The 14,503-nt window shown below is 35.4% G+C and overlaps 1 protein-coding gene across 1 annotated transcript in view; it reads left to right on the top strand.

Moving 5' to 3' along the window:
* The window catches only part of LOC136030993 (uncharacterized), a 56,934-nt gene that overhangs the window by 25,079 nt on the left and 17,352 nt on the right, over positions 1–14,503 (top strand). The window contains exons 3-4 of the mRNA XM_065710153.1: positions 1,937–2,086; positions 4,299–4,376. Of these exons, the coding sequence (XP_065566225.1) occupies positions 1,937–2,086; positions 4,299–4,376 (228 nt within the window). The remainder of the gene's footprint in view (positions 1–1,936; positions 2,087–4,298; positions 4,377–14,503) is intronic.

Below are 14,503 nucleotides of genomic sequence, written 5' to 3'. Positions count from 1 at the left end.
GTCATTGCTTAATTACCACACAGCCAGCTTTATCTTCACAATCAAAAATCAGAGTCCAAGTCACTATAACTCTTATTGCAACATGGTATAAATCTTAACATAAAAAACCTACTGAATTAAAAATGTTTGTGTAATATCTTTAATATGTAGGTCAATAAGTATATGTAGGGATTATGCGTCACTATAATCCCTATTGCGAAATTTTTAGTTTCTTCACATAAGACTTACTGAATTAATAATGTCCATGCAATATCCAATTTAGATGTTGACACTTTGAACTCTGAATTGACACTGAGATTATGCTCATTACTTTGACAAAACTTCTAATTTTGATTTTAATCTTCATGTTATTATGAATTACTTCACGAAAGGAATTGTATTTCTGAAAACCTTTCAAGATAATGACTGAAACTGATTATTAACGCTGGTTTATCAATTAAAAATTGGTCTTGACAATGTAAGCGTGGTCAATTTTCAAACCGCTCGCTATTTCAATCGTTTCTCGCGACTAGCCGGGATAAATTTCACTAGCCTGTCCAAAGAGTATGGGTAACTTCTAACAGTGGGAACTTGCGCTAGTGTCGATAAGAAAAAACTATTATCACTATTTAGCGTTTGGCAACACTTGGCTTTTTTTCAGTGTAATAAAAAGAATAATTAATCTAATTTATGTAAATAGTAAAATTAGGCTAGTAATAAGAGTCTGATCACAGTTCCTGACATAAAACGATTACAAAGCTTGACGAAATGCCAAGTGTCGCCAAACACTAGATGGTGTTGATATTCTTCTTTTGTTGATACTAGCCCCAGATCCCACTTTTATAAGTTACCTATTCTCTTTAAGTCTGTCTAATGAGCTCGCTTCGCTTCCCATTGTTTTTTTCATGACTGGCAATTTTTCACCGCTAAGACAAAATTTTTCACCGTCGCGAGAAAATGCCTGTAATCTTATGGAGCAGATTCAGTCCGTAACACAGGAAGTGCCAAGTAGACTTGAGCTTTACACAGAGCTTTACGTTATGTAACCTTTTGGTATGTTATGGAAGTCAACATAGTTGCGATAATCGGGATTTTTTTGGTTAATTTAGAGCTTGAATATCTGTCTCCATTCCACATTTTTAAATTTTTTAATAGTTTGCTTATGCTGATTGTGATGGTGTTAGATAATCTGTGACGGTTGACGATTGTGAGGCTAGAAAAATTATGAAGGTCTTGTGGATTTTTACGATACGCTAGCATGAAAGGTCCTGTTTAAATTGTAAAATGTTGTATTTAAAATAACATAACCTAGCATCGAAAATGCCGTACTATGTGTGAAAGCCACTTAATTAGCCATGGCAACACTCGCTGCAACCTAGTAAAGTACAAAGTTCGGCCCATACAACTGAAAATTTAGAAACTCTTTTCGAAAAACTGCACTACTGGAGTCGTAATTGTCGAAAATCTTATACAGGACAGTTACCACCCCTCCTCTCCCCTTCAACAACAGAGGAAACCACTCTTTTTTGCATGGGCTGCACCAATGGTGTCCTCTCTATCTTTTTTTTTCTTTTTTTTCACTGGTAGTGAGTCATCATAGAGAGTTACTTAAGGGTTCATTTGAAAGGAAATTGTTATACCAAGTGCCTTTTGTAAGAACTGAAAACATTCTTTTAACAAAATTTTATTTAAATTCTAGTTCTTAGGTTTTGTGAACATTATCTTTTTTATTTTGCTTATTTTACTTTATAGTTTTACTTTATTTTGTTGTTTCTACAATGGAAGCAAGGTTAATTCTCAATTGATGTTCACGATATTCACTTGTCTTTCCGTATATATTTACGATAATAGGGTATATTGTTTGTATTATAGTTTATACGGTATATTGTTTTAACTATAGTTATTTTATTATATTGTTAACATAATAGTTTTTATTTTAAGTTTATTTTTCTTTTAGCAATACCTTGTTATGTAGCAGACCCTGAAGATGCCAACCCCTGTAATAACGGAAACGATCCATTTGGAAAATGTATCCCAAGTGATGATGTTCTATCATTTACTTGTGAATGTTCCTTAGGCATCACCCAAATCGGTGATACTTGTGGAGGTAACACTTTTTCTTCTTATTGTATTCGAAACTATGTCTCGTAATTTTAGCAGAAAGAAAATTGAACCAAAAGCAAATGAGTAAATGGAGACTGAATAGGGGTGTCAATTCGCGAAAACACATCGGGTTGTATAAGAAGGAAGACACTATGGGGTGTTTACGAAAATCTAATGGGGCAATTTTGTTTTTTTATGTTTTTTCAAATAAAATACCAAAAATAGGTATTTTCAATAAAAAATACCTAAAAACAGGAGCGAAAATATCCCCTTATCCTCCGCCCCCAATTGACGGCCCTGATACTGAACTTGTTACATAATGTTGTTTTGCCAAGATCAAAGTGCGTTTCACATTTTAAAAGAGAGCAGAAGTGAAGTTCGTAAACATTTAGCAAGAATTATTGTACTATTCATACTACGTTTTATCTTTTGACACATTTATAAAAACACTATTGGTAAAATGAAATATAGAATAGCAATAAAAAGAAAATGAACGGGAAAATGTGGCGTTTCTATGTTTTTGTTTTTTTAAGTGATCCCAATTGCACTGACTGGTTTTTCTTTGGTAGCCCCGTTGTCCCAGACACCTACTCCTATGCTGTTAAAACCAAACGTTCTCAGAAAATACTGTCAGTTGCTCATAGCATTCGTATGTCATTTTTCTTTCTTTCATAATTAATTTTATAGTTATGATTATCTTTTCCGTTAAAGACTGCTCTCAACAATTATCTCTTCAATGTTGACAAAGAATATTCTCTTGTCCTAATTCTCTAATCTTCTTGTCACCAGCCCAATTACTAGAACCCCATTTCCAGGCTACCCACATCCAACACGGAGTTCAACACGGGTTGTTTAGATTATCATTTTGAATGTTATGTTCAACATAGGTTTGGGTCTTTCCTGAACCTGTGTTCAACTATGCTTTTGCGTTACAATTTTGAAGAACTCGTGCCCAACACGCTTGGAACTTATAAGATGAGAACGCTATAAAGTTTGGCTGAATTAAACACGGACAACCTCCAAACGATTTCTGTCAAACCAGCTTAAAACACGCTTCAGACCCTCAAATGGCAAACCCACTTCAGACCCACTCAAATGGCAAAGTCTGCAAATGGAAAGAAAAACAAATACTGAAAACAAATACCACCCAACACCTTGAGAAAACCAGTACAAAAGGAGCACGGAAGAGTAAAAATTCCCTGGCACCAAACTAGATACTACAAAATATTAAAAATTCCAGGGAGAATTTTCGGAACTTATGTGGGCTGGCAGAAGCAACGCGATCAAACCTTGTCAACATCAGACTCGCGTTTGATCAGACCTTTCTGAAGCAAGGGCTATATTTTGGTCATCCACTTTTTCGAATCTCAATCAAATTTGGTAAGTGTCAATGGCTAAGGCTTCAGCTATGCATTTAGGGAACTAGAGTTTGATCTGATTGTTTATCCGTCATTTGCTGCATCAAACAAGTTCTATTTGACCTTTGTGACCTCATTTTATTTTGATTAAAGCTAGCTATCATACCCGTACTGGTGGTCTTTTGAACAGTACAAAGCCACAAAAATCGTCCAAGACCGTCACACAGGGTATCAAAACAGAAAACTTTTTTTGGTTCAGAGATTCATTATGAACAGTAGCCAGTAATTACGTTTTAATGTTGCTTTGTGCACGCAAAAAATTTTCTGGGCTTGATCAGAACTTACATGTTTTCCCTGTGCAATACAGACGCTGCTCTGCCGCTACAGCCCTCAAAACACTTAAACTTCACTGGGTATTTGTACTGGAAGTTCATATATTTATACTCTATGAAAATAGAATTTAGCGACTTCAAGTATTTTTAGCCGATCTTCAAATATCTTGAGTTTTAAAGGCTCAATGACAAAAAAAAGGCTACTCATCCAGTGAGACAAAATAATAAAAATTTTTGCAAATATGATGACCTTAATTCCTGAAATCTTTCTCTTTCTAAAATAGATGTATCTTCAAATATCTTGAGCTTTATAGGCTCACTGACAAAAAAATGCTACTCACATCCAGTGAGACAAAATAATAAAAATTTATGCAATTATGATGTCCTTAATTCGTGAAATCTTTCTCTTTCTGAATTAGATGAAGAAAAAGAAATTCTGGGTAATACCGTCGAATGCTTCAAAAAAATATGATAAATCATCAAAACTACATATGCTAGAAGTGATGATTTGCTAATTTCTTTTCAGTCAAAGACACATCTGCAGCATCGTCGTCATCATCTTCATCAAGTTCAAGTGAAAATACAGCTGCTGATACCTCTTCAGGTTAGTTCGTGGTGTTTTCCTTTCACTTCCGTTGTTATTCAATCTTTCATTGTTATAATTGTTTTCTACTTTTATATTTTCACAAAATAAATTAAAACAGAAATCTCTCTCTCTCTCTCTCTCTCTCTCTCTCTCTCTCTCTCTCTCTCTTTCTCTCTCTCTTCCTGTCCAGCTTTTGTCTGGCGCTCCAGCTACCCTATCCAGCTCTTAAGAATAGCCAGGTCTTAAGGCTCTGTTTGACTGCTTTTGTTTTTTGTTACTTTTATTCTGCCTAAATACACTCGGGGGAAAAATAACGTGAATCTCTCTCCCCTTCTTTATGAGAGAGGGTTGAATAATGTCATGTGCTTCTGCTTATTTTTCGCGCAGCCCAAGAGGAAAGAATAGTCCAAACTTTGTTCTGTTTTTTTTTTTTTTTCGACTGAAAAGAACTAGGGAAAACTGACTTCAGACAGAACCGCTTTGCATACATTTTTATAGAAAAACACCTATTTAAAATATCTGCAACCAAACTGGTTGATACTAAAAGCTTTCGAAAAACCTACCAAAATCTGGTAAGCACTAAAAGAAAAAAGAAAATGAGGGCAAATATTTTGATTCGGAGCTATCTTCAATATCAAGAACAAAAAATTAAATTACTAAGCAAAATATGTCTACAAATCTAGTAAAAAAAATCTTAAAAATAAATTGACAAATAAATGGAGATTAAAAGCAAGGAAATAATAAAAACTTAAAACGATGCCAAAATTGAAACAATAATAACAGAAAAGTGAACACCAAAAAGGGGGGCAAACAGAAAATGTACCTAAAAATAACCAGAAAACCGAAACGTACAAATAGATGAATTGTACATCTAAGATGTAGGCAGCAACTCAAATAATTATTCGCTTATAAAGCATAGAAATTTGTCATAGCCTCCTCCCAATTTTTCTGATGTCTTCATTTATGACACAACAGTTGGGTATGCCTAGAACTTAGAGAAAAATCACAAAAACAGAATTATAAAAACTGCTCTATTTTTAATTATGGCTGGCTCACTCTCCAGTGGCAGGTGTAAATCTTGGAGTGGTAGTTTTTCTGCCACGTTTGGCACATTCTTGTAGCAGACAGGACCGTCACGAATGGGAGGAAGGGGGACCCCTCCCCAATGTTTTGGTCGATCGGTAAAAAAAAACTGGTAAAACCGTGAAGCGAAGCGCCATGATTTTCTGACTAAATTCTTTGTTCGGTTAAATAAACACTACGAAAATACTGACATGTCATCTGCAGAAAGTAGAATTTGGTCGGTAAACACAACAATTTTACAGAGTTCTGCCGTGAATTTACAGATGGTGGCGCAATTTTCCATTTGGCTAAATAATGATCATTAAAAAGTGACGTTATATGTACCGAAATCTGAATCTCGGTACCGAAATCTGAATCTTGGTCGGTAAATGCAGCGGTTATACCGACTCGTGTAGGTATTTTATGTACTGTATTCGAAACGGGCATTACGCTAATTATTGACAAATAAGAGTCGGTAAAAATAACCAGCCAGTCTATAAACCCCTTGGCCCTCCCCCTTAACATTTTGGCTAGTAACCACCCTAATCGCGGAGCAACTAATACCCTTCCACCTCAGTTCATACCTGGTATCTAATACACGAACTTTGAATACTGGCTACCCGTTCAATTTTTAATAATTAAACATTTTGAACCATGGGATATAATTTTTGGTTACCTATGCGAGCGGGACTTAACTCTATGAATATTCACCAATGTTTTTTTCATGTTGAAAATTATTTTAAAAAGAAAGATTTTCTTTGGGGCACATAGTGATTTTTGGGGCACAAAGATTTTCTTTGGGGCACACATACACGTAAAGTGCTTCCTTGCAAAAAACACGGTAGTTATCTTCAATTCTCCTGTAATGTGTAATAGACCATGCTGACTCCAATGTCGCACTTTCTATTTAGGTCCCTCATTATTTTTTTAGGGGTTTCAGCAAGAGCCTATTTAGGAATTTTTTTTCGGGGGTCATTTTTATCGGGAGAAGACGTAACAAAAGAAACTAAATACGCATCAAACATTTGTTTACATACATTTTTGTTAAGTTTTTACGGGTCGAGCAAACAGCTTCGGGAGGTTGGGCCTCCGGCTTTTTTTAGAAATTCCCCTAATTTTGTCTTTGCAATAAACTTTACAATTAAGACTAATCAAAAAAATGTGCCGTTCCTGAATCAGTGTCAAATAGCAATTTTTCACCAGACAGTTTTTGAAACGCTTTTTAAACTTTTAGTTGCTATGGCTCGTGGTTTGTTTTATAATAGTTTGCAGCTATCCCTGTAACTATGATGTGTTTGAAAAGAACTTAGATTGTTCTCACATCATCAAGAAGAGAAAGTTTCAATTTAAAGAGAACCTTTGATACATATCCTCCTTATTACAAACAGAAATCATATCAGTTTATTTCTGTAGTATAACGCTTAACATCATACAGTTGAGAAAGTCTGGGATGTAAAGACACATCACAGGACTAGTCGGAATTATAGACATTGTTGTGTTTTGTTGAACCATGACACATAATTTCCGCAACCTTTAACCTATTAGCAGCACCATCGTTACCAACGCTTTGAAATAAATTGAACCAATTTTATGACCAAAATTGCACCACGATTCCTTGTGGTACAAATATTGCAAACTACGTCAGCTCCTATTTCACAGAGGAAAATACTAGAATAAACTGAAAAGGAAGTAAACTTTCTCTTTCGCTCACATCTTCTCAGAAACGTCTTTGGAATTTCGAGCGCTGTTTTATCGTCGATGATTAGTTTTAGAATTCGCGCACTTTATATGTTCCGTTTTAGTTTGACGAAATTCTCTTTTTCGCTTTCATCCTTAAGATTAGACTAGCGGAGTTTAAAAAATTTGAAAAAGGAAAACTTGACCAGGGGAATACAATCAAAATGAAAAATACATTTTGCGATCGCAATCCCCTTCTCCAAAAAGTATTTATCAAAACATTGGGAGGGGAGCAAAAGATTCAGTGGAGCGGCACATGCTCCCTTTTTACTTTTTCTGGTAACCACTCTCCATAAGGAAACACTATAAATTCTTAAATCTACTTCAAAACATTCTAAAATACTTACTTGTGTTATTCCTAAATGTGAACCATTAAATTTTACTAACACTCTAATAAAACCATTAAAGTTTAAAGAAATAATATCTTGGGTACCATTAACAAAATAAAAACACATTTTATTCGATAATATGAGTAAGAAGTTCCCAAAAACTCAAAAAAGCTTAGGATTTCTGGTTAGGGGAATTTTAATGCATATCTGTTAACTATTAGCGGAAGCTGTAAGAGGTTTTTTTTAGTTTAAAATAAAAGTTTAGGATTTCGGGAAAGGGGAATTTTTTATGCATATCTGTTAATTATTAGCGGAAGCTCTACAATTTTTTTTTCTATGAAATTTATAAAACAATTTTCAATGAAACTTACTTTCTCAAGAGACAGGAAATAAAAACGCATTTATAACTACTCCGCCTCAACCCTGACTAAAATTACGGAATGGGGGATTAAAAAGACTACGTGATTCCATGAAATCAGTTGTCAAGGAAAACCTAAGTACTTCAAAAGTAAATGAACAGACATGTTTGAAGCCAACCTGACTGTGTTTTTCGAAGTTTTCGAGTCAACACGTTTGATTGACTTTAAACTTCATGTAACTACAAGAATATTCCATAAAATAAAAAGTTTCTATTTTCTGTAATTCAGTTTTTATATTCATGTAACAGCAAGAATTTTCCATAAGAAAAAAGAAGAAAAGAAAGTTTCTTCTTTCTGTAATTCAGTTGTTATATCCATGTATCAAGAATATTCCATTAAAAAAAGAAAAGAAAAAAATTTCTACTTTCTGTAATTCAGCTGTTATATGCATCCATAAAAAAAAGTTTTTTTCTTTCTATAGTTCATTTTTTATATTATATTCATGTAATAAGAATGTTAAAAAAGAAATAAAAAATTGTTTCGACTATCTGTGATTCAGTTGTTATATTCATCTAGCAACAAGAATATTCCGTAAAAAAGAAAAAATAGAAAAAGAAAAGAAATTTTCTTCTTTGTATAATTGAGTTGTTATATACTAGTAAAGAAGTTTCTACTTTCTGTAATTTAGTTGTTTTATCCATGTAACAATACGAATATTCCGTAAAAAAAGTTTCTTCTTTCTATAATTCAGCTGTTATATTCGTGTAGTAAGAATGTTCCATAAATAATAAGTTTCGACTATCTGTAATTCAGTTGTTATTTGCATGTAACAACAAGATTATTCCGTAAAAAAAAAAATTAAAAAAAAAATTCTTCTTTCTATGATTGAGTTGTTGTATTCATGTAACAAGAATATCCTCAAAAAAATCTCCAGTAAAAGTCTGTTTTAAAGATGGTTTTTGATTCGAAAAATTAAGATCTGAAAGAGAAATGTTGTGCTCTATTAGCTAAGGATTCTTTTTTGTGTGGCTTTAAAGGATTTAAACATTCAAAGATCTTTAAGGATTGTATTAGCTATCTTTAAAAATCAAGACGCTAGAAAACTAAGATTGCCTTTTTTTTTAAAAATTTCAACGCTAGAAAACTAAGACTATCCTTAAAAAATCGTGACGCTAGAAAGCTAAGATTATCTTTAAAAAATCATGGCGCTAGAAAACCAAAATTATCTTAAATACTCCCGAAGCTAGATACTAAAATTATCTTAAAAAATCCCAACGCTAGAAAACTAAGATCATCTTTGAAAAATCCCGACGCTAGAAAACTAAAGATTATATTTAAAAAATTCCTATGCCAGATAACTACGATTATCATTGGCGACTCTATGTGGGTGCAAATGGAATCAGTGCACCAAAGCCATGGTCTAGCCGAATAAAATATTCTATTGCGTGCAATGTTTAGAAATGCTCAAAAAATAGCTTCAGTAATAGTTTCAGGGATGTAAACACAACAAAGAGAGATAAAACTCCACAAAAATAAAACAACCTCAAACGAGACTGCGGCCAGTAGAGAGGAAAGACTAAAATAATGCGGATATTTCGCCTGTATCCAAACTAGGCGTCCTCAGCGCAAGATAAAAAGAAAAAACACTAAACTGAAAACAAATAAAACCACCACCAATAATAATAAATACAGTAATTGTCGCTACTGATCGACGTAGGGAAAAGAAGCTATTAGAACTACTTCAATGAGAACATCAAAGCAACTCCTATGTTGCTTTGATGTTCTCACCGCATTATTTCCTGATTATTTTAGTCTTTCCTCTCTACTGGCCGCAGTCTCGTTTGAGGTTGTTTTATTTTTGTGGAGTTTTATCTCTCTTTGTTGTTTATTGTCATGTCTGGCCAATTTGGCTTAAGAACTTTCATATGTAAAATTCACTTTAAAGACTCATTTAACTACCTTTAAGAGATTCCAATGCAAGAAAACTGAGATTATTGTTGGTTACCCTATGTGGGTGTAAGCACGACCAGTGCATAAAAGCCTAAGTTCTTAATAAAACATTTTGAGGATGTTAGGGTGGAAGTTTTCAGGTTGTTTGGAAGATCTTGGAGGTTTTATCGGATATACCTCAAAAATAAGGACAAAATCCTTTAAGGATTTCGTCACTGTGCTATGCATCTCAACTTCGGAGCTCACATCACGACCATATTTCCGGTACTACGGGTTTGAAAAAGCCAGTTTTTCAAACATTTATTATAGGGAAGCTATTATCAATCAAAATACTTAGTGAAAGCTTCCTTGTATTCTATGGATACAAATACACCACCCACATGAATCAATAAAGCGCGTATAGTCGTTAAAAAAATAACGAGGCTTTGTTGTCAAGAACAATTTAAACATTATGTTTTCTCGCAATATCAGTAAAGCCGAATCGTGGTAGAAAAGGGGTGTGGGGCTTTGTTTTTGAATATATAAAATCGAGTATATATAAATACAATATCTGTATCTGAACGTACCTGTGGATATTAAAGTTATGTTGACATACCAATGGACATAACCAGCAATTTTGTTTCATAAGGATAGACTTAGTATGTTCTTGAAAATCATCATGGGATGGAAACAAATGTGAAGAGGGGTGTAGGAAGCTAAGTCTCATCAATGTTGAAAATGTGGATGCGGTACCTACTGGTGTTGGTTTTTTCGAAGAAAAACTTGCGGAAACGAGGTATACGCAAATCTAAAATTGGCAGTAATATTTGTGCTTTCTCTTCATCATAAAAGCGGACAGACGGAACTAGTTTAAAACGGAAACTTTACTTGAAATTCTGAAAACAAAATATGGTATGAAGCAGGCCCAAGAAAGTTTCCCTTGCATTCGTGGAGACGAGCAGCTACTGCTGCACATGAAGAGTCAAGGCTTCAGAAAATAAGCATGAAGGTGCTAAATCTGATTCTGGCTAAAAATAGTTTTTTTTTTTCAATATAACCGGATACCGAGGCGACTAGTGGATTGTTCACATTAGTATGATAAGCAATCTGGCCATATAACCCTTATTATCGTATAAAATAAATATATAGATAACCATATTTATTTATTTTGACCACCATATCCACTGATATTCTGACACAACCAATTAAGCATTCTGATTGGCCATGCGTAACAGAAAGCAAAATCGAAATCTATGTCTCTTAATCGTCTTCCAACATCCAATACGCCTTTTTGCACCTTGCTTCACGAATATGAACAATGTCTTATTTTTTATCTTGTCTGTATTACTCAAGGTACATCTTAAGCAACTTTTTGCCATTTCATCGTGCCAATTCAGATAAAAACTGAGTGTTACAAAACAGTAATAGAGATGGAAAAAAATATTGGCAAAGAAAAAAAAATATCTTCCATATGGCCCATATTGGGATTGCCAACTGGCAACTTCTAAAAAGAGTGAAAATCAAGGCCAGAAAAGAGCGATTTTGGCTGAATCCGCTCTGAGGTGAAACTTGTTAATTAATGAATTATTAGTCCATGACATAGTGTTCTTGCAAGAACATCTTTTGACCAAATCAAACGTTTCTAGCCTGAAGCGATCTTCTGTCCACCATCTCTTTTCGCAAGAGGCCAAGAAAACTAGAGGCCGCCCTTCCGGTGGCCTAGCAATTTTTTTCCGTTCCCCATCAAAGCCCTCTGTGATTCATTGTGATGATAACATCTTAGCGATTCAATGTGACAGTACCGCCTTTATAAACGTTTACTTACCTTGCGATCGACGTTCTATAGCATCGTTCACATCTTCCGCTAAATGTTGCTCCAGTTTAAAGTCTCTACTCGAAAGTCTACGTTTGAAAGATCTAAATTGGGTTTTAGCTGGTGACCTTAACTGTGACATTCTTGGTACCTCCGATAGATCAATCCTCTTGCTAGAATCCCTTCCTAGCATATATCACGTCGCAGTTAAGAGCCTCCCATTCACGTATATTCTTAACAGAGGCTGTTCAAAATCGAACCTGGATCACGTGATCTCTTCCAGTTCCAGCTTAATATCATCGATTGTCAGGGTGGACGAAGAGAAGATTGACGACGATCACCTTATTCTTAGCTGTAATTTGTCCTGTGAGCTATCTGGCAAAATACTTTCGGCTCAGCCGAAGTGGCATACAAAGTTGAATTGGGATCGTGCTAATGTCCCACTATACCTTGCTACGCTAACTGCTTTACTCTCGACCATAATAGTGCCATATCACCTGCTGCAAACGTCAGTTTCCTCGCCTACAAGTACAGTTGACCTAAATTTCTATTATTGTCAAATCGTCCATTGCCTTAAATCAGCTTCCAAGGCTGCAGTGCCTGTGGATAAAGTTAGGATTGGTACAAGAAAGCCTAATTGGAACGTTGATCCTGAAGTAAAACGTGCTAAGCAAAAAGCCATATTCTGGCTACGTATGTGGATATCATGTGACCGACCATCTTCCGGAGCTGTTTTCTCTGTGAAACAAAAGTGTAAACTTGAATATAAGGCCAGTTTGAAGAGGGCACGCTTGAATGCATGGCCAGGCCCCACCGATAAGGCCTCCTGGAATAAGGCTATTAATAGTGAGAAATGTTCCCCATCTACCCTATCTTGTCTCCAGCTAGTTAACTTTGTTGATCATTATAAGCGTGTGTTCAGTGTATTTAATAGTTTTCTTCAGTCTTTTTATTATAAGTTGCTTAAACCGCTTTTACCATACCGACTCCTGCAGGCTCATGTCCAGCCTGTAGCAATATCTGAAATTCGCCGGGCTTTAAGAAAAGTTAAGCGTTCAAATAGCCTTGATGGTGACGGCCTTTCTTACCGATTTTTTGCTTATGATTGTCCTGGTCTACTTAACCATCTACAAATATTTTTCCAGTCTTGCTTAGCACAGTCGCTTGTTCCTGATAGTTTCCTTTGTGGCCGTGTAACGTCTATTCAAAAGCGAGGCAAGGACCCCACGTCATGTGAATTATCGTCCCATTACAGTATCGTTTTTCTTAAGTAAGTTGCTTGAACATTTGTTACTACCAGAAATTGAGTCGAATTGTGATTTTACGCCTTTTCAATTTGGTTTTCGGAAAAGTTTCGATTGCTCCAATGCACATCATGTTTTAAGTCGACTCATGAAAGATGCTGTAAAAGCTAAAATGTCTTTATACTGTCTTACTGTTGATATTTCTGGAGCTTTCGACAATATTGTGCACTCTCAGGCTCTATTTTCCCTTGCGTCTTCAGGTGTTAATCCTTCCGTACTAAGTTTATTGTCTTCTTGGTATTCAAAGTCTAAAATTCAAGTTACCTGGAATGGCCAAATATCTGACCCGGTAAAAATTAATAAGGGAGTTCGGCAAGGTGCCGTATTGTCTCCTAGTATATTTAAATGCGTGCTTGCATCGTGCCTGCGTCCCCTTAGAAGTTCTGTTTTATACGGAAATACTGGTTTGTCTTCTATTGCATATGCAGATGACGTTCTTCTTGTTGCCCGGACTCGCCGTGGATTGCTTTCTAATTTTACTATATTAACCAATGAACTATTTAAGATTGGACTATCAGTTAATGCGTCTAAATGCGACTTTATTTGTTTTAATAGCCCTTATGCGGTCGCTCCATTCGTTACTGGGACTGCAGTTCTACCATGTTCTTCTTTAGTTAGTTGGCTTGGTCTGTATTTCGGCCCAACACTTTCCGCTACCTGTTCATCCCTAGTGAATCAAGCCGTGAAAAACCTACGCGTCGCTTACGGAAAAATATCCCCAAACAAAAGCCGTTACAACCGCAACGGTTTGTGCATGATTTATAACGCTTATTGCGCCCCTGTGCTTTTGTTTTTATCAGGCATGGCTCATCTGTTTCGTAAGAAAGATCGACATACTCTACGTACGGCTTATTTCAGATATTGCAAATTCCTCCTCCGGCTTCCTGGATGGCACCGAAACAAAAAAAATAATTGCTCGATTTGGTTTAGTAGATGTGCCTTCTTGGATTCGGTCTTCCAGTGATGAATTATGTAAAAAGACTGTCAACTTTGTTCACGTTTATGACCCTCTGCAGCCTTTTTTCCATATTGATACTGGTTGATTAGTCCATATTGTCTTTTGTTAGTTTGAATTTTGTTTTTCTTCGCTGTTTATCGTATTTGTTTTTTGTTTATTTATTTATAATGAAAAGAGAAATCACCAATGCTACAGCACAAACACACACAAAAAAAAAAAAAAAAAAAAAAAAGGAGACAGAAGGAGAAAAGGAAGACTGTTTTCCTAAATTAGTGATTAATATAGACCAGCACTTGAATGAGGCCTTAACCCTACTCATCCATACAATCACATAGGTCAAACAGCATAGCCACACACAATCAACCATAAAGAATAATCCATGGACAGGCAGTCATGTCGTCAATAAGTATAAGTCGTCATTTACCAAACAATAGAAAAAACAATATAGACAAATAATTCAGAGGCAACACCCAACATAAGGGCTCATCAGGAGAATACACTGGCCTATATAGGGTTTCGCCACTCTAAATTCTCTACCCAGCACAGTGTTGTGGCTACCACAGAATATCCAGGGCATCCCCGCGTCAGGTATCACCCCCAAAATACATGCCTATGAAAAAAAAAACAGCAAATGTAAAACAACCAAGTAAAACC

This window comes from Artemia franciscana, chromosome 9, assembly GCF_032884065.1.
Source record: "Artemia franciscana chromosome 9, ASM3288406v1, whole genome shotgun sequence".
Classification (NCBI taxonomy): Eukaryota; Metazoa; Arthropoda; class Branchiopoda; order Anostraca; family Artemiidae; genus Artemia; species Artemia franciscana.
This window is presented reverse-complemented; position numbering and strand designations above follow the sequence as displayed.